At 33.1% G+C, this 19,706-nt stretch overlaps 1 protein-coding gene across 3 annotated transcripts; it reads left to right on the top strand.

Annotated features, from left to right (window-relative positions):
• On the top strand, positions 8,411–19,566 carry LOC109716535. Of its 3 annotated transcripts, XR_002217950.1 has the most exons (17): positions 8,413–8,898; positions 13,038–13,159; positions 13,258–13,346; positions 13,422–13,457; positions 13,720–13,813; positions 14,069–14,111; positions 14,200–14,300; positions 14,904–14,968; positions 15,763–16,259; positions 16,339–16,423; positions 16,497–16,649; positions 17,021–17,589; positions 17,879–18,017; positions 18,097–18,165; positions 18,790–18,915; positions 19,021–19,306; positions 19,412–19,566. XR_002217950.1 is itself a non-coding variant. In XM_020242045.1 (16 exons), the coding sequence occupies exons 1-16, from the start codon at positions 8,675–8,677 to the stop codon at positions 19,132–19,134; spliced, it is 2,520 nt and encodes an 839-aa protein (XP_020097634.1). In that variant the 5' UTR covers positions 8,411–8,674; the 3' UTR covers positions 19,135–19,512. The 3 variants fall into 3 exon arrangements, 2 of the variants coding, with proteins under 2 accessions (XP_020097634.1, XP_020097633.1); XM_020242045.1 differs by having other exon boundaries at positions 8,411–8,898; positions 14,069–14,105; positions 19,021–19,512; XM_020242044.1 differs by having other exon boundaries at positions 19,021–19,512.

Below are 19,706 nucleotides of genomic sequence, written 5' to 3'. Positions count from 1 at the left end.
TTTAAAGCTTGAAATTTAAAATTTAAGATTTAAAATCTATATTTAAATTTAAAATTTGAATTCAAAATTAAATTAAAATTTGAATTCGAAATGAAAAATAGATTTCAAGAAGCAGATTTTAATTGTTTCTTATTTGTGGCCTTTAAAATTAGAAAGCTAATTCTACAAATCAAAACAAGATTTTGGAAAGGAAATTGCCAACTATCTATTTGAGGAATAACTATTTTTGGCTACAAAATCACTTTCTAATTTTAAAGGCCACAAATAAGAAACAATTAAAATCTGCTTCTTGAAATCTATTTTTCAAAATTTAAAATTTAAAAGTTAAAATTTAAAAATTCAAAAATGAATCTGAAAATTAAAAATTAAAATTAAAATTAAATTTAAATATTGAAATTAAAATAAAAATAAAAATTTGAAGTTTTAATCCAAAATCAGAATCAGATTTCAAGAAGCAGTTTTTTTCTGCTTCTGATTCTGGGGCCTTCAAAATCAGTTTTCTGATTCTAAAAAGCAGAATCAGATTTTAAAGTGAGTTATCAAACGCTCTATTCAGCCGAAAATCACTTTTCAGCCCAAAAGCGCTTTTTAAAAGTTAGGCCAAACACCCCTGAGACTGGAAAGCATGTAGACCCAATTTTATTTGTGGTTTAATTGCGTACATGTCCCAACAAATATAGTAAATTATAAATATATTTTTATAAAGTTCAATTTTTATAAGTTATTCCTACAAAAGTCCTAATATTTTCAGATATATTCCTGCTATTAGAATCCGTTAAAAAAGTTTAGTTAATCACACTTTAAATATTTTATTTGGGTTTATTTTGACCTTTTTACCCCCCTTATATGATACTGTTATAACTTTTGAAGCGACATATTTATGATGGAAAAATTTGAAATATAAACAATTTTTTAATGGTTCTCTAACGGTAACAAATTAGAGGGACATATCTGAAAACATTACGACTTTTGTAGAGATAATTTATGAAAGTTGAACTTTACAGGAATATATTTGCAATTTACTATATTTGCGGGTATCTGTATGCAATTAACCCTTTATTTGTAATTTCTTTTTTGGAGAGAGATAGAGAGAGAAATGTACAAATCTATCCGCTTTATCTTTTTTATAAATAAATTTATTTAAAAATATAACCTCGGGTACTAATCACGAAGTTTTTTGGCACTTACGCTAGAAACGATTAGTATTTGTAAATTTTAATTTGTTGCTATAAATTTTAGGGTTAATTTTATATAAACATATCAAAATTTAATTTTTTACATTTATTTATACGAAAATGATATTTATATTTGTTCCTTTGGTTTATTATCATTTGAGCATTGTTTATTTTTTTATAGAAGATAAGTAAAATGACATTATTATCATCACAAATATGTACATTCAAAAGCCCTAATTATTATAATTATCGAGAAATGTTCTCCCAAAAATTTTCAATTATAATTTTTTTCCTTTCTACCATTACAAATAATATAAGAATGATAAAAAGATCAATTTATCTAATTCACTAGCCAATGTTAAGTATTTTACCAAAGTAACTATATTTTTCTAACAGATTCTAACAGTAAGAGTATATTTAAAAATATTAGGACGTTTGCAGAAATAAATATAAAAAAATAAACTTTGTAGAGATATATTTGCTATTCGATATATTTACAAAAAGTTGTATGCATTTAACCTAATTTTAAATTTGAATTTTTAGATTATCTCTAATTGAGATTTATTATGATTTAGTTTATTGAGTGATGATATGTTGTTTAATATCTGTAATAAATCATATGATAATAATTAAAATATCATATTATTGTCGTATCAATAATATTCATATCTACAACGTATTATCATCTACTCGAGTAAATAAAACTATAAGACTTGATTGCAACTATCTAAAATATCCAAATAAATTTAGAATAAATTAATTTTAATGATCAATATTGGACTTGGCTCACAATTTGAGAACAAAAATTACTTTGAGACATAACTAGGAGGTGAAAGGAAAAAAAATAAAACTGCTAATAAACTAATATTTTGTAGTGAGTGTAATTTAGCCCAAATCAAAATCCAATTCCGTACCTTTTAAATTGTATGATGGAGTTCTTAAAATCAAAATCGAACTGGTTAAAAAAAAAAAAAAAAAAAAAAAAAATCCTTTTCCTACTATTAACTTTTGAAATTAGTTGAAGCTCTCTGGAAATAAGGTCCGGGCCAAGCACCCTGGCTTTTAATGGGTCGGACCTGATTCGTCCATTAAACCAGATCGGGTCTTAAAACCCGAGGCCCCAAAAAGGTCCGGATCAGGCGCGGCCTTTTGATTTCTATATTAAACCGACTCTCTCCAACGCTTCGCGTTAAAACCAAATTAGATTCACCAACCGTCGGTAGCGCAAGTGGCAAAGGACTTAATAGTTGGTATCTAATATCTCAATTTTGAATCATAGTTTAATTCACATTTTCAGTTAAGTTTATTTCTAAAAAAAATAAATAAAACGGATAGTATGTTACTTTTCTCTTAAAAAAAAAAAAAAAAACCAAAATCAGATTCATGTTGAAGAGTCAGATCAGATCCGATCTGAAAACTGGATCGGAAAGATTATTCCACTAAATAATCAAAATTTGAGTCAACAATACATGTTTCACTCACACCACATATTAAATTGAGTTTTAAGTTGTAGTTCGATTAAGCAAAAACAACCGAATATTAATTCCCATATAGAGTGACTTAATGTTTTTGTGTTTGATCCAAATCCAATTAATTTGAGTCAACAATATATGTTTCACTCACACCACAAATTAAATTGAGTTTAAGTTGTAGTTCGATTAAGCAAAAACAACCGAATAACTCCCATATAGAGTGACTTAATGTTTTTGTGTTTGATCCAAATCCAATTAATTAACTCGTCTATCTGATTCAGCGGCCCAGTTGATTTTACTTGGTGGGTTTTAATTTTAGTTTAACTATAACCTAATAATTATTTTAACTATAACATATGTTTAAAGAAAAAAAAAAAAAAACAGATCCGTAGGTTTTTTTGGCCTGTAGATGCATCCCATATTCCCATTGTATTTTTGTGCTCCACCGGAAAACGATTCTAGAGTTTGGGGGTGTTTGGCCTATCTTTTAAAATACGCTTTTGGACTGAAAAGTAATTTTCGGTTCAATAGAGTGTTTGGCAACCCACTTTTAAAATCTGATTCTGTTTTTTAGAATCAGAAAATTGATTTTAAAGGCTCCAAAATCAGAAGCAGAAAAAAGCTGCTTCTTGAAATCTGATTTTGATTTTGGATTTAAACTTTAAATTTGTATTTTTATTTTAATTTTAATATTTAAATTTACATTTAATTTTAATTTTAAATTTTCAGATTCATTTCAATAGTTTAATTTTAATTTCAATATTTCAATATTTATATATTAGGTACCGTGGGAGCACTAGACTAAAAGCTAGGTGGAAAAATATATATGTATTGTTTTATATGTTACATTTTATATATATATATATATATATATATATATATATATGAGTACCGCTGAGGTGCTTTTTAATGGCCATTTATATGTCTTAATTATATAACGTTATTTCACCAAACACTACTAAATCTTAAGAAAACTACTATCATCATAATTCTATAACTCTTCGTCTAAGGACCAAAAATTTTGTACTAATGACTTATGTTATTAGAAAGATTACAAACTAGTTACAGATTTTTCTTTTCTTTTAAGAAAGAGAAATAAACTTTCATTCTTCTTCATTCATTAAGATAGTGAACAAGTCAGGTAACAAATAGTATACAAATTAAGGACAACATATACTCAGAAAAATATCAAAAAGAAAAAAAAATTATGAAAGGATTTGACATGTAATTTTGAACTGACTGGCTTTCTCCTTAAACATTCTTCTGTACCAATCTGTTTATAAATTTCTCGAGCCGAAAGCCACATGCTATCTATGCTTATTTTTATGCCTTGGAAGATCTTTTAGTCCTTGGTAGCAGTTTGACATATTGACCCTTCAAAATTTTGAAATTTGAAAAATGATCCTGTCAAAATTTTATTTGAAAAAGTAATCCTTTTTTCGCCACGTGGGCGCCACGCCGACATTTTGCTATGAAGACGGTGAATGATTCACCGCTTTCACATATATATAAAAGCATTCATCGCCTTCATAATATATATATATATATATATATGAAACCGGTGAATGATTCACCTCCTTTAGTGCAAAACATTCCAAATTAATCGAAATTTGTCTAAGTCCTGAGGTGGAACACAGATAAGACGGTGAATAATTCACCTCCTTCACATATATATTATGAAGGCGGTATTAGTTTTCCAAATAAAATTTTGACAAAATTATTTTGTCATTTTTGAATTTTTGGAAGGTCATTTTATAAAAAAGCTCCACACTCATGTGAAAAATATATTAACATCTACACTCACGTGCATGATGAATATAAAAAACACGTAAAATTAATAAGTAAAAAATGGAGATTTAACTCATTATATAATGAGAGAGTTTTAACATGTTAAATGTTGAAAGTAGATATTGAGCTCACTACCGCACGAAAACGAAGAGAGTTTGAATTGATTCTAATGTTATATTAATGTTACTCAAAATATCGATTTAGTAGTAAACAGATCCAACAATTTATATTAACAGTTATTTTCTCTCCATTTTTATATAAGGGCTTGTTTGCTATACAGAGTCATCTAATGCAATTAGGCAGATCACAAAATAGAGTTAGGGTAAAAGCATATAAAATTACATTTACTCATTTTTTTTATTAGAGTTACAAAAAATATATCGTAATCAACTTATGCGGTATGCTACAAAAAGTACCAAATTTTTTTTTATTATATTTCTCTACGATAGTGTAAATCTTTTTGTGATTCAAAACAAAGTCTAATTTAGCGCAAAAAGAGGGTCCCTGTCACCCTCTAATCTTTTCAGCTTGTTTACCGTCGTAATTTTACCGTCGCATGTTATCCAGATAAAGTTAACAACTCATTAATTACCAATTATTGGCCGTAGCGGTCATTAAGAGGAGATTATATTAATAATTTTTCACTGAGAATTAAATCTTGTCAAGTTAGGAGCTACTGTAGTATAGATCCTCATGTACTAAAAAGTCAATCCATTTTTTTTAAAAAAAATAGAAAACATAATTATTTTTTTTTAAAAAATTATAATAATCGGTTGTACGCAGAAATTTAAAAACTTTATTTTCTCCAGCAGATATTTTTTCCGTTCCACAACGTTGCCAACTGCTAGATGCCTTGCATGCGCGCCACGTGTACGTCTCACAGGGATCCGTTTCCGCGCCGCACGAAGAACCTCGTCGCCTCGCTCCGCGGAGCAGCGCGATTCTGACGGCGCATCCCGACCGTTCGTCATCGACGCGCCGCCGCCGTTAGCCCCTGATTCCGTGCTTACGGTTCAGATTACCTCTTTGGCAATCCTTTGAATTCAATCAAGAGTATTTATTTATTTATTTATTTATTTATGCGTCACAGAGAATTTGGAATTAGAACACGACACTGGTTAGAATACAGCCATGATTTGGCATTGTCCGTGTCGGACGCGCACGTGTCCGATGTTGATACTCCTTGAACGCCTATTTAATGTCGATCTATAGCGCATCTATTTTTATTTTATATTTTTTATGCATATATAATATAAAATGATAAATATTTTAATTTTTTTATGAATGCATATAATTTTTTTTTAATAATATAAATAAGTTATGTATGGTGAAAATTTTTTTTTCTTAAAATATATAAACTATCAATAAAAACTTTATTAACTTCCATTCGTACGAGAAATATAATAATATTTTATCAAAATTAATATTTTATATATAATAAAAATATATTATTATATTAATAATATTATATTTTATTAGTATTGTTCATGTTGTGGTCGTGTCCTAATTTTTTAAAAGTTGCTGAGTCGCGGTGTCCGAATCGTGTCGTATTTTGTGTTTCGTGTCTGTGTCCGTGACGCCTAGACTAGGAACTGAATTCCGTGGTTATTATTTTGGTTGCCGGCCTAAAAATCAGGACTCAGGAGTCCAATACTTGATTTGTTGTTTGTTATTGGGATGTTGCAGTCTCCCATTTTTTTTTGTGGAAAAAAAAAATACTAACCACACCTGGAACGGATTGCAGTTTAGAAATAAAGCCTACGCGGAAGTTTAAAAAAAAAAAATGTGACTTCGTAACCAAGCCTACGCGGATGTTGCAGTCTCCCATATTATATGTATGTTCACTAACTCTATTAGACTCTACTACTGTAGAAAAGTTCTAAATACATAATAGTATGAGACTTCGTAACCAAGCAACTGTAAATTTGACAGGATCACTAGTAAATTTGATAAATTTCTAATCTAAGTGACTACTAAGAGATTTTCTAAAAAAATATGTAAAAAATTGAATGTGTCAATGAAATTAATTATGAGAAAAAAAATTGCAATTGAGAGAGCAAGTTCAAAAGATCTGATAGTTGAGGGGTTCTCTAAACATATTTCTCACAAGTTATCAATAGAGATGTCAACGGATCGGATTCGGGGCGGATTTTTAAAAACCCGAATCCGAACCCGACTCCAAACCCAAGACCCGAACCCGAACCTGACGGATTTTAAAAATCCATATCCAAACCCGAACCCGACCAAAAATCCGAAACCCGAACCCGAACCCGAACCCGAACCTGAAAATTTGAATCCGAAACAATTATTTTTTTTCAATATTTCAAAATATATTATATTAAATTTAAAATTTTTAAAATACAAATTCAAATATAACATCAAATTTTTATTTATATATTATATATAATACAAAATAAATCGGGTTCGGATCGGGTTCGGGTTCGGGTCGGATACAATCAAAATCCATATCCGAATCCATATCCGTCGGATTTTTATTTTTTATATCTATATCTAAATTCATATCCATATCTATCGGATATATTCGTTTCATTCGGGTTCAGATTCGGATAAAATTTCGGGTATCCATACCCATTGACATCCCTAGTTATCAAACAAACTGTAATCTTTATAAGATAATTTTAATTATAGTTGTACAGTTGCTTACGGATAGTTTTATTATTTTTTATTAAAAAATTTTAGATTCCTGCAAACGTGGATGGCGCTTGTCCCTCCACGTAATCTTAGACCGTTAATTAAAATTCTGAGAGTTGCCAAATCACTCCGCTCAACTGCATGCGTGAAGCGTCTCCCAAAATTGCTTTTGGAGAAAATTCTAGAAGGCACCGGATATATTTACGACGTAGTATCTCCAATCAATCAAACAATTTTTTTTAAATTATCTATTTTATTATAATTATAAAATAATGTTTTTATTATATTTTTTAAATATATATATATATATATATGATTAACTTGTTATTAATGATATGATATAAATATGAAACAGTAGACTTCTTAATTTTTGAGACACCCTATCATGTTATTTTATAAGTGGACTATATATTTTATAATAACTTGACCTTTTACAACATTGTTTTAAGACAAAATTGTTCACGATCATTTTTTTAATTATTTTTAGGGATACACCATATATAATTAGTTTGATATAATATTTTATTTAATTATAATTATTAAATAATGTTCATTTAACTAGACTAGCTAGCCTCCATATAAAAAAAACATCACCCTCCGTACACTTGCAAGTAAACAAAATTGATTATACAAATCAACACTTATAACTCTGAGCACGGTTGTGACTGACCACATATGAATCTTAGGGACCTTTCACAAATAATTTTTTTTTTAACAATTATGATTTATTTTATATATAAATATGTACAAATCACAAAAATATTGATAAATAGGTTTCATAATTTTGGACTCATCATTATTTGGCAGTAGTTGCGTTAAAAATTCAGGTTGTTTATTGTTGATAATATAGCGACAGCCATGTTGAATCAAATCAGAATTATAGTTCTCAAATTTTGAGTAAATTAATTATCTTTTTTTAAAATTATAATTAATACCACCGATTTGACAAACAGTATCAGAGTCATTCTATTACAACTGAACGGTAACATCATTTTGTAACCATCAAAATTTTACTTTTTTTTCGCACCATGCTCGCACAGGACGAGCTGCTAATAAGGCGATAGCCGAGTTAGGCCGAGTCACAATTCAAATTTATAAATTTTAAATTAATTATTTATTTTGTAATTAATTAAAATTTTAAATTTATGATTACGGAGCATGAGACCGTTCTATTTCGGTCTGACGGAAATGGGACGCCTCTGTCACCGTGAAAATTCCACGTCAGCGTCTCTCCCCGCGCGCCACACTCGCAGCAGGGCGAGGCGACGGAGAAAATGACTGAATAAATGAATGAATGAATGGATGAATGGATGGATGGATGAATAAATTAATAATAAGCGCTCTCTGGACACCCCCACCGAAGCGGAGGGCGGAAACAGCGGCCCCCCCACCCCGCGCTCTCGCTGCGACACAAATCCCCCCAACACGATATAATAATAACCGCCTCCCCCATTACCCCCTCCTTCTTCCCTTCCCCTTTTCCATTCCCATTCCCATTCCCATTCCATTCTCCACCCCCAAAACCCAAAAAAAAAAAAAAAAGAAAAAAGAAAAAAAAGAAAGGTAAAGAGAGAGAGAGATCAGGAGATGGAGCAGAAGCACATAGTGATGTCGGCGATCGGCGTGGGGCTGGGCGTGGGAGTGGGGCTGGGGCTGGCGTCCGGCCAGACGGTCGGGCGGTGGGCGGGCGGCGGGGCGGCGCGGCCGGCGGCCGGCGTGACGAGCGAGAGCGTCGAGAAGGAGCTGCTCAGGCTCCTCGTCGACGCCACGGAAAGCAAAGTTACTTTCGACCAGTTTCCCTACTACCTCAGGTTATAATTACTCTCTCTCTCTTTTTAATTAAGAACACTTTTATCTGTTCTTTTAGTATGTTTTTTTTTTTTTTTGCTTTTAATTTTTTTTTTTGAATAAATTATCATTCATCTGATCGGATCGGAGAGCATCGCAAGCTAATTAATTATGACAACAACCGAATTTTATTTTTTACAACATTATATCACATTATATAGAATTAGTGCTTAAAAAGTAAAAAAAAAATGACGTGAATGCCTGGCGAGGCTTTTATTTATTTATTTATTTGTTTGAAAATTTACTGGAATTGGGGTTTTATTTTAGGGCATGCAAATGCTATTTCTATACCTATAAGCAGGGCGTAAATTTTATGTTTTATTCATCCAAAATTTATTATTATTTTTACTGATTTTATTTATTTATTTATTTAATATTAAAATAATAAAAAGAAGTTTTGAATTTTGAATTTTTAGATCTGTGCGTAAAATATATACTATATTACTAGAATGTACAAATAGTATTTTTTTTAAAAAAAAATTATGTGAGCATCACGAGTTTATCGGGGAATGAAATTTGAGTGGGATTCAGTGGAATAAGTCGTTCGTGTAATCGTGTGGCACAAAACAGGATAAATGAATGGATTTTTTTTTCAAAGGAGATAAATGTAAAATTGTCCGAATTTTAGCATTTGTGCAAATGGCTTTTTAAATTTTTATAGTTTGTGTAATTTGTTTTTTAAAGATTTTTATCAAACAATTTTATTTGCCCCTTTCTTCCCTCGAGTGAAGTTGCAAATTAAATTGTGGTTTTGCTCGAATGTCCTGCGCTTGATTTTGTAAAATTCTAAAATGTGAAAAGAATCCATTTCTTCAATTCGAGTGAGGGTGTGCTTTGTTCGGTCGAAAATTGTTCCGAAAATTTTTTTCCCTTGAAAAATGATTTTCGAATGTTTATTTGTCCATAATTTTTTTTTTACAAATTCTCTGGAGAATTAGGTTTTCGTTTTTCACTCAAAACTAGCGGAATACGAAAGCCCGACAGCAAAGCACGTGGCTCTTGGGGGCAGGAAATGCGCGGCCTATGAGGTCTACTTCACCTCGTGGACCGCATGAGAGGGAGTCCATTGTGGACCGTAGACTCTTCTATATATATATATATATAGAGAGAGAGAGAGAGAGAGAGAGAGAGAGAGAGAGAGAGGGGCTGGTATATTATTGGTAGCACGGAGGCCTTCGTNAGAGCTAGGCTGGTATACTATTGGTAGCACGGAGGCCTCTGTGTTACCAAGTTGTTTTTAATGACGCGACTTTCAAATCGACGATAAGCTCCGTTAGACTTGATCTACACGATTGAAAGTATTTACAAACTAAATTTTATAATTTTTCGACATCATTTAACTATCAAACGAATAGTCTAAAAATGAACGGCTGAAAATAAAAATCTCACAAAAAATGATGATAAAAGACTTGAATTTAAGACCAGAGATACTGATCTTACTCTAAATAGTGAAAAGGATTTTCTATAAAAGTTTTATCAGATTTTGATTGTTTTACACCGTTAATTCACAAATGCATCACATCAATCATTAAAATTGTCAATTTCGAGACCTTTTGATTACTAGCCAAATGATGTCGAAAAATTATGAAATTTAGTTTCAAATACTTTAATAGTGTAGATCAAGCCCAACGGAGCCGATCGTCGATTTGGAAGCCGCGTTATTGAAAACAACTTGGTAGTATGGAAGCCTCCGCGCTAATGATAGTATACCAGTCCAGCTAGCTATATATATTACAGGTATATATATAGTATACTATATATATATATAATATATTAATTATATATATGAAGGTTGAGCTAAAATACTATCGACAACAAATAGGCTCCGTTGCCACCCATTTGTTTTCGATGATAGAACCTCCAAATCAACGATCGATACTGTTGAACATGATCTATACCACTTGAAGTGTTTAGAAATCAAATTTCAAATTTTTTCGACATCATTTGCCTAATGATTCAAAATTTGTAATTTTAATGGTCGATATGAGGCGTTTTCTCGTTTAACAGCGTAAAAATATTCAAATCAATTAAATTTTTGTTAGAAAATTCTTTAAACTATTTAAAACAAGATCTATACTCTTGATCTTGATTACAAGACTCCTATCATCATTTTTTAAAGAATATTTATTTTCAGCCATTCATTTTTGTGTCCACTCGATGGATAAGAGAACAATGTCGAAAATGTATGAAATTTGATTCCTAAACACTTCAAGTGGTATAGATCATGTTCAACGGTACCGATCGTCGATTTGGAGGCTTCATCATCGAAAACAAATGGATGGCAACGGAGTCTGTTTGTTATCGATAGTATTCTAGCTCAACTCTATATGTATATATATATACACACACCGGAGTTTTAGTACTATAGTCTCATTTTCGATGTTAGGATGTTCACATCAACGACCCGCACCGTTAAAACTGATATAAGGTATTAAAAGTTTTTAGAAATAAAATTTTATATTTTTTCGACATAGCGTACTTTATGACCAAACCACTTCAAAATTGTCAATTTTCAATTGCTACTATGAAAAGTTTGTAGTTTAACGGTGTAGAAGAATCTAAATTTATTCAAATTTTGATAGAAAATATTTTAAATTATCTAGATCAAGATTAGTGCCTTTGATCTTGAATTCAAAAGTCCTATTCTCACTAAAGATAGCTCAATTTTCACTGTTTATTTAGGCACAATTTACTTTCTGAGTAAACAATGTCGAAAAAAATTAAAATTTTACTCCTAAAAATTTCATATACCCTAAATTATATTTAACAGTGTGGATCGTTGTTTTGAACACCCTAAAATAAAAAATGAGACTATAGTATCGGAGCTCCGGTACTATAGATAGTACAGTAGCCTCATTATATATATATAGAGTAGGCCTTGTATGCTATTAGGAGCACGGAGGTCTTCGTGCTCCTAAGCCATTTTCGACAATGGAGCTTCCGAATCGATGATCGGTTCTGTTAAACTTGATCTAGCATATTTGAAGTGTATGAAAAATAAATTTTGTGATTTTTCGATATCATTTACTTAGCGATCGAAAGTGTTCAAAATCAATAATTTTTAATGGTTGATGTATATCGTTTGCAAGTTTAACGGTTTAGAAGTATTTAAATCAGATAAAATTTTGATAGAAAATTTTAGTATTATATCACCACTTTTTGTGAGATTTTTATTTTTAGCCGTTGATTTTGAACCCTCTCAATCACTACGTAAATGATATCGCAAAATTATAAAATTTATTTTCTAGACACGTCAAATATGCTAGATCAAATCTAACGGATCTGATCATCAATTCGGAAGCTCTATTGTCGAAAACGACTTAGCAGCACGGAGGCTTCCGTGCTCCTAATAGCATACAAGACCTGCTCTCTCTCTCTCTCTCTCTCTATTACATTCTTATTTTATAATATATTTTAAATATATTATATTTAATTATAATTAATAATATTTGTAGTATAATATATATATATATATATTTATTTATTTATATAATAGTTTTTTATTTATCTTTCCCTTTCAACCAAATAACTGTGATGGAAAACTATATTTTTTTCCTACAAACCAAATACTAAAGAGCATAAAATTTGTTTTCCTCCGAAAACTTTTTTTTCACCGAATTTTTTTTTTTTATAGTTTTATGTGGAACCAAGCACACCCTGAACGAAAACGATGGATGTATCAAGATTGAAGGACAGGATGAATCCATCTTCAATTTTTATTGTGTCAAAGTTTTACATGATCATGTGCAAATCATACAACAAAAAGGGCATAATAATTAGTTTCAAAATTTAAACTAATTGTGTACTTTAATGACTCATTTAAATTTTGAAGTCAAAATGTTATTGATTGATTCAAATCAAATAAATGAAAAGGTCGGGTAGTAAAATAAAAAATTTGAAGTTTGGATAATTGACTCAAAATGGCCTCTAGTTCAAGTAATGTATGTTTTTATCTTGTTATAATTACTACAAGAACTTCACTACCATTCACTGGTCTAAACTCATACCATGATCTTAAGATTAGATTGAGTATCCTACCCAGCAAAGAGGTTTCACATTTGTATCAAACCTGATGATTTTGCATTCTTGCTATCAATGACAGTGAGCACACTCGCGTCGTATTGACAAGTGCAGCTTATGTTCACTTAAAGCAAGGAGATTTTTCTAAGTACACCAGAAACCTTTCTCCGGCAAGTCGGGCTATTTTACTGTCAGGCCCTGCAGGTAGATAATGTTTACTTGTATAGTCAGTCCTCAAAACTGGTTAGTTGTTGCCTTTTTCTTAACTTCTGATTACTGACTTGAGAAATTCCTGCCTGAAGAGCTTTATAAGCAAATGCTTGCAAAGGCGCTAGCTCATTATTTTGAGGCGAAGTTGCTTTTGCTGGACGTAACCGACTTTTCACTTAAAGTGAGTTGGTTTATCAGCTTTGCGAATTAGTTTCCTGTGCGCTGTTCTTATGAGAAATCACCGCATCTTTTACAGATTCAGAGCAAATATGGCAGTGGTGTTGCAGATTCCGTAAGATCTCTCAAGTCTGAACTTGTTGAATTGCCGACCTACAAATCTTATTCTGCTTGCCTTCTAGCTTGAAAAACTTTCCTTTTTAACACTTTAAAGAAAGAGAAACCTACTATTTCTAGGATACAGCAAAATATTTCTTTGATAAATAATTTTCAAATACTTATTACTTGCTACAGTGCTTTTTTTCTTTTTGGTGACTAATGGCCTTCTAGTAGTTAATGGCTAATCTCTGATTTAGATGTTATTTTCTTTTGTTCAGCCCCTTAGAAGGTCCATTTCTGAAATTACGCTAGAACGGATGTCTGATTTTCTCGGATCTCTTTCAATCATTCCCCAGAAAGAGGAAGCAAAAGGTAATGCAGGAAGGAAAATTTCTCTTTGAAACTCTACTTTTCTTGTTACTTTTATATATGGTTGATTGGATGTTGTGTTCTTATGTATAGCCCGGTCATCAGAATATCTGTTTGTATCACTCAAACATAATTCTTCTATTCTATGTCACCAATTTCTTTGTTTTAACTTGTGACATTTTCCTTGAAAATCTTTTATAAATATTAATTGTGGACATTTATTCTGCTACCTCTGAGCGCATTGCAACTTCTTCACAGGATCATTGCGCAGGCAAAGTAGTGGCATGGACATCAGGTCAAAGTATACTAAAACAGACTTATTTCTAACGAAGCATACTAAAATATTCTTTAGATAACATGATTCACCAAATTTTTGAACTTCTGATTAGGGAATTAGAAGGCACAAGCAGCATGACAAAGCTCCGAAGGAATTCCTCTGCTTCAGCTGATATTTTTAGTCTGTCCTCACAGTGCTCTCCTGCTAATCCAGGTCTGTAAACTATTTCTTCTTGCTTTTGGATAGTAGGACTACCGGAACACTGACATGCTGTTAGATAAAGGAGTAATTAGTCCATCTTTTAATTGTTGTATATGTGTGTATATTGCCAAGCCGCCGTTGAAAACCATGTTCTTCTTTTTCCTCTTCACCATGAACTTTATTGAAAATCCCCATTTCCAGCAAAACTACTGTCTAAATCAACTCCAGAGCTTCTTCGAAGCAGTGGCATGTAGGCTGCGGCAACATGTCAAAGTGGCATGGTGTAGTGCAGAGACATGCTAGGTGCAGGTCGGCACTATGGCACGCCTCAGCTCTCAAAGCCTTGCATTGCCTACCATCATTTATGTTTTTACCACAAGGAATGCGACTGACAACAAAATTATAATATACTTCAAAATAAAAAAGAGAGAAAATGACTAGAAAATTAGAAAGGAAAAATGTTTATGTTGGCCTATTGTCATTTAATTTTCATAGTATTTCTACGGCCTTTTGCAGGATATCCTTTGATGTTTGTGCGCTTGAGTTTTAGTTTTCTGAGTGTTTTGTAAGAACTTTCGCCTTTGATATTTTCTCATGCTTTTATTATAATTGCAGTTCCTACCAAACGCACTAGCAGTTGGTCGTTCGATGAGAAACTTCTAATTCAATCACTTTATAAGGTATGGTGTTCTTTTAGTAAAATAAAGTATGGTAGCCTTACGAGTTGCTATTTTCTGCTGTTGGTAACAATCTGTTCTCGTTCGAAATATGATTGCTTCTTTGAACTAACTAAATTAGCCTCAATGTGCAATGAATACATTGAATAGTAATGCGGCGAGATGGTTTGTTTATTAATAAAAGGTTCAGAACTTCAGATTTCACTTATTACTCTATCTTCTGGCATGACTTACAACAAATTTCTTGTATTTGTTCTACATATTGATGTTTCTGAATAGAAACACAAATATGGTTACTTCAGTAAGATTTGTGTAACCATATTTGTGTTTCTTATGGTTACTTCAGAAACAAATATGGTTACTTCAGAAATTTGGTTACTTCAGAAACAATACTTCAGTAACAAGGTAAATGTGTATTATTTCTTTTTAATAAGATGAGTGAGATGTGCTTTAGTAATTAGATACATTCACACTATTTTGTTTGTGGGTTGAGGAGTTCTTTACTTCTTCCTTTTCATGGGGATGTGCTTTATTATTGTTACTCTGTACTTCCTACCCTAACCCCTGTTATAAAATAGGGTTTATCCCTGTTTAATAAGATGAGTGAGAAATGTGTTATTCCATTGATCATACGTACTATATTTTGTCGTACTTCCTGAGTAAGATTTGTGTAATTTCACATTTATGTTCAGTGCCGTCTCGAATCTCTCGATGCTTTCTAGGTCTACTTCAACATATAGAATTACAGTATTCTTTCCAATTTGTCAGGATTTTGTTAATCTGGTGATTTGTTTCAGGTTCTAGTTTCGGTGTCGAAAAGGAATCCAATTGTCCTTTACATCAGGGATGTCGAGAGACTTCTGTTGAGATCCCAAAGAATGTATATTTTGTTCCAGAAGTTGTTGAAAAAGCTAGAAGGACCAGTACTTGTGCTTGGTTCAAGTATGGCGGAAGCAGAAAAAGACTATCCAGAAAACGATGAAAAGATTTCTCTTTTATTTCCTTACAACATAGAAATTAAGCCACCGGAGGACGAGACCCACCTCGTTAGCTGGAAATCCCAATTAGAAGAAGACATGAAAATGATCCAATATCAAGACAACAGAAACCACATCACTGAGGTGCTGGCAGCAAATGACCTTGATTGCGACGATTTGGGATCGATCTGTGTAGCAGATACAATGGGTCTGGGCAAGTACATAGAAGAGATTGTGCTATCTGCTGTTTCAGATCATTTGATGAATAACAAGGACCCGGAGTATAGAAACGGAAAATTAGTTATATCTTCAAAGAGGTTAGACAGAATTTCTGAATCGGCAGTTATTTCGTTTCTTTATTGTATTCTTGGTATCTCATGTATTTTCGTGTACCAGCTTATCTCGTGCATTACATATTTTTCATGAGAACAAGCTAGGTGACAAAGATACTTTGAAGTTGGAAGCAACCGATCGATCAAAGGTTTGTTCAGCTGAAATGCCGTGCCTTCAATTTGACATTGTCTGACACTTGTTTAATTTTGTTTAATCTGTAGGTACCCCAAAATGATAATGCAGCTGTGCCGAAGCCGGAGACAAAAGCTGAGGCTGCTCCTCCTGAAACTTGTCCTCCGGAAAATAAAACAGATACAGCGAAACCGGTCACAGCGGTAAAAGCAGAAGGTTCTTCACCACTTCCAAAAGCACCTGTAAGCTTCTTAGTCCTTTGCTAGGGGATTGTAAAATAAGATGAATTATCTTATGTTGTTAAAGTAGCAGAATTTATATAATCTAGTATTTTATAAAATATATAATGCATCACTTGTTTAGTAAAATTGTGTGTCTGAAGGCATTCAAATCTTTGAAGCTTAATGTTTTTTCAGCTGGATTTGCTTTTCACTTTTCATTCACTGAACTATGTAAATAATTTCCCTTTTAACATCTAAGTTCTAATCGAACTCCTATACATCATTGATGAACTTCCATTTGTAGCAAATCTGCCTTTTGTGTGAATTGCTGTTTAATTGTTTTTTCATTTCATTTGTTTATGTATTTGTCTGATTTGTGATTTTGCATTTAGGAACTTGCTCCTGACAACGAGTTTGAAAAGCGAATCAGGCCGGAAGTGATCCCTGCAAGCGAAATTGGCGTTACATTCGACGACATAGGCGCCTTAGATGATATCAAAGAATCCCTTCAGGAGCTCGTCATGCTGCCCCTCCGAAGGCCCGATCTCTTTAAAGGCGGCCTCCTCAAGCCGTGCAGAGGAATATTGCTATTCGGTCCGCCTGGAACGGGAAAGACGATGCTTGCCAAGGCCATAGCAAACGAAGCTGGAGCAAGTTTCATAAATGTTTCCATGTCCACTATCACATCAAAGTGGTTCGGAGAAGATGAGAAAAATGTTAGAGCTTTGTTCACCCTTGCCGCGAAGGTCTCGCCAACTATTGTTTTTGTAGATGAAGTGGATAGTATGCTTGGTCAGCGAAGTAGGGTCGGAGAGCACGAGGCGATGAGGAAGATAAAGAATGAGTTCATGGCTCATTGGGACGGGCTCTTGACAAAGCCAGAAGAAAGAATCCTTGTTCTTGCTGCGACGAACAGGCCTTTCGACCTCGACGAAGCGATTATTAGGAGGTTTGAGCGCAGGTCTCTCTCTCTCTCTCTCTCTCTCATCATTGATTTTGTTAGCTTCTGCAGTTAAACACTAGTAAAGATAATAAAAGTACAAGATACTTCGATTCATATTGTACGTAAATTACAATATGAATCAAAGTATACAATTAAATAAAAGGAAAAGTGTTAGCTTAATGAGAGTGATTTTTGCAAGTGCATAGGACTTGGGGACTTAATCGATAAGAGAAATTGTTGCTGAGCCATAGTGGTAGATCCATAGCAACAGAATGTTGTCTAGCTAATATGTAGTTCTCGTGAACAGGATAATGGTTGGCCTGCCGTCATTGGAGAGCAGGGAATTGATACTTAGAACACTTCTCTCTAAAGAGAAGGTTGACGAAGGGCTCGACTATAAGGAACTTGCGACCATGACCGAAGGGTATAGTGGTAGCGATCTAAAGGTTTGTACTATGTTAACTGTAATTGTGATTCATTAGTTTCGCACATTGTGGAATGCCAACTATTTTTTTTTTGGAGCAGAATCTATGCACAACAGCAGCTTATCGGCCTGTTAGGGAGCTAATCCAGAAAGAAAGAGTCAAGGAGCTGGTAAATTTTGTTTTTCTAGAAGCCTTGAGTTATGCTTATCTTTCGGACTTTAAATTGCTGAGCTAAAACAAAGAAAGCAGGTTTTGCATATGTTCACTTCATCACTTGCTCCCTGAGTGCTCAGTAAAGCATTTTTTAAAAAAATTCCACAAAAATCTGAATTATTGTTCGTCACTCAGCATAGGAGTTTCGGAATCCCGTTTTATTTTAGTAGTACATAGATATTCTGTCAATTTCGCAATGATGATTGAGGTGAGTACTAGCCACGTACCTCTGTCCCTAATCTGTGCGGTTGTTTGAAGCTTTTGCTCTTAGTCTCTATCTGCCTACTCTCTCTTTTCCAATCCATTTTTGAAACAAGAAGATACTTTTCTAGTTCCCTTTGATTTATTTTTCCTACTGTTCATCTCATACTGACATTACATAATCTTGAATTCTGCATCCGGTCGCTTTTATCTTATTGTAATCCTGAATTCTGCATCTGGTCGCTTTTATCTGATTGTCTTTTGTCAATACAATTTTATGATGTTTTAGGACATCAACTGTATATTGATTGTTCCACAAACAACTCCATATACTTGTTATATTGATCATTATGAGCTTAGCATTTGTACGTATTCTCAGGAGAGGAAGGAGGCTGAAGCACGAGAGAATCCATCAGAGCCTTCAAAAACGACAGGGGAAAATGCGGAAGAAGCGCCAATCCTCAGGCCATTAAATATGGAAGACGTGAGGCAAGCGAAGAATCAAGTGAGTCCATCTTTCGCAACACATGAAATCTTATAAATGCATGTGCATTTGAAAATCCGTGCGCCCACGCAGATTTGATGAATTTTGCAATGTCATATTGTGCAGGTCGCAGCAAGTTTTGCCGCGGAGGGTTCTATAATGAGCGAGCTGAAGCAGTGGAACGAATTGTACGGTGAAGGGGGTTCGAGGAAGAAGCAGCAATTAACATACTTCCTCTGAGTTCTCATATAAGTACTCGCAAAATATACATGCATAGTATTGGAATTAGGATAATGGTGATCTCCGCTGCAAACACTCGAGATGACAGCAGCTTCAAGCTCATGGAATAAGAAAACACGAAACATGATGAACATATCAGGCCAAGTACTTGATGTTTTGTAGAGCCCTGTAGGTAAGCGAAAAGTATACTTTGCAGAGCATTGATGGATGATAATGTCCTGCTAAAATTACTGTTACTGTAGGAGCCCGTAAAGCTGATGTTATTTCTATGTTGTAGGTTGGTGTCATGCTTTTAGATGAATACTGTTGTTGTGCAAAAGTTCAGCGGAATGCATTGCTTGGCTAGCTGTTTAATAAATCTTGATCTTCCTTTACATCTTTCTGTTTGTTTGATACGGAATTTGTAAGAAAGGCGGCAAGAGATCAACTTTACGTTGTTTGTGTTAAAAGAGTGTTTGGATAACATAGTATCAGAGCTAGCTCTCGACCTCTTCTGTTCCAAGAGATCTTCAGTCGTATTCCTGCATTTGACGTATTATGGTAAAAAGTGTCGTCATTCATGTGAGCACTAA

Source organism: Ananas comosus, linkage group 10, assembly GCF_001540865.1.
Source record: "Ananas comosus cultivar F153 linkage group 10, ASM154086v1, whole genome shotgun sequence".
Taxonomy (NCBI): Eukaryota; Viridiplantae; Streptophyta; class Magnoliopsida; order Poales; family Bromeliaceae; genus Ananas; species Ananas comosus.
The sequence above is the reverse complement of the archived record's forward strand: the minus strand, read 5'-3'. Positions and strand labels throughout refer to the sequence as shown.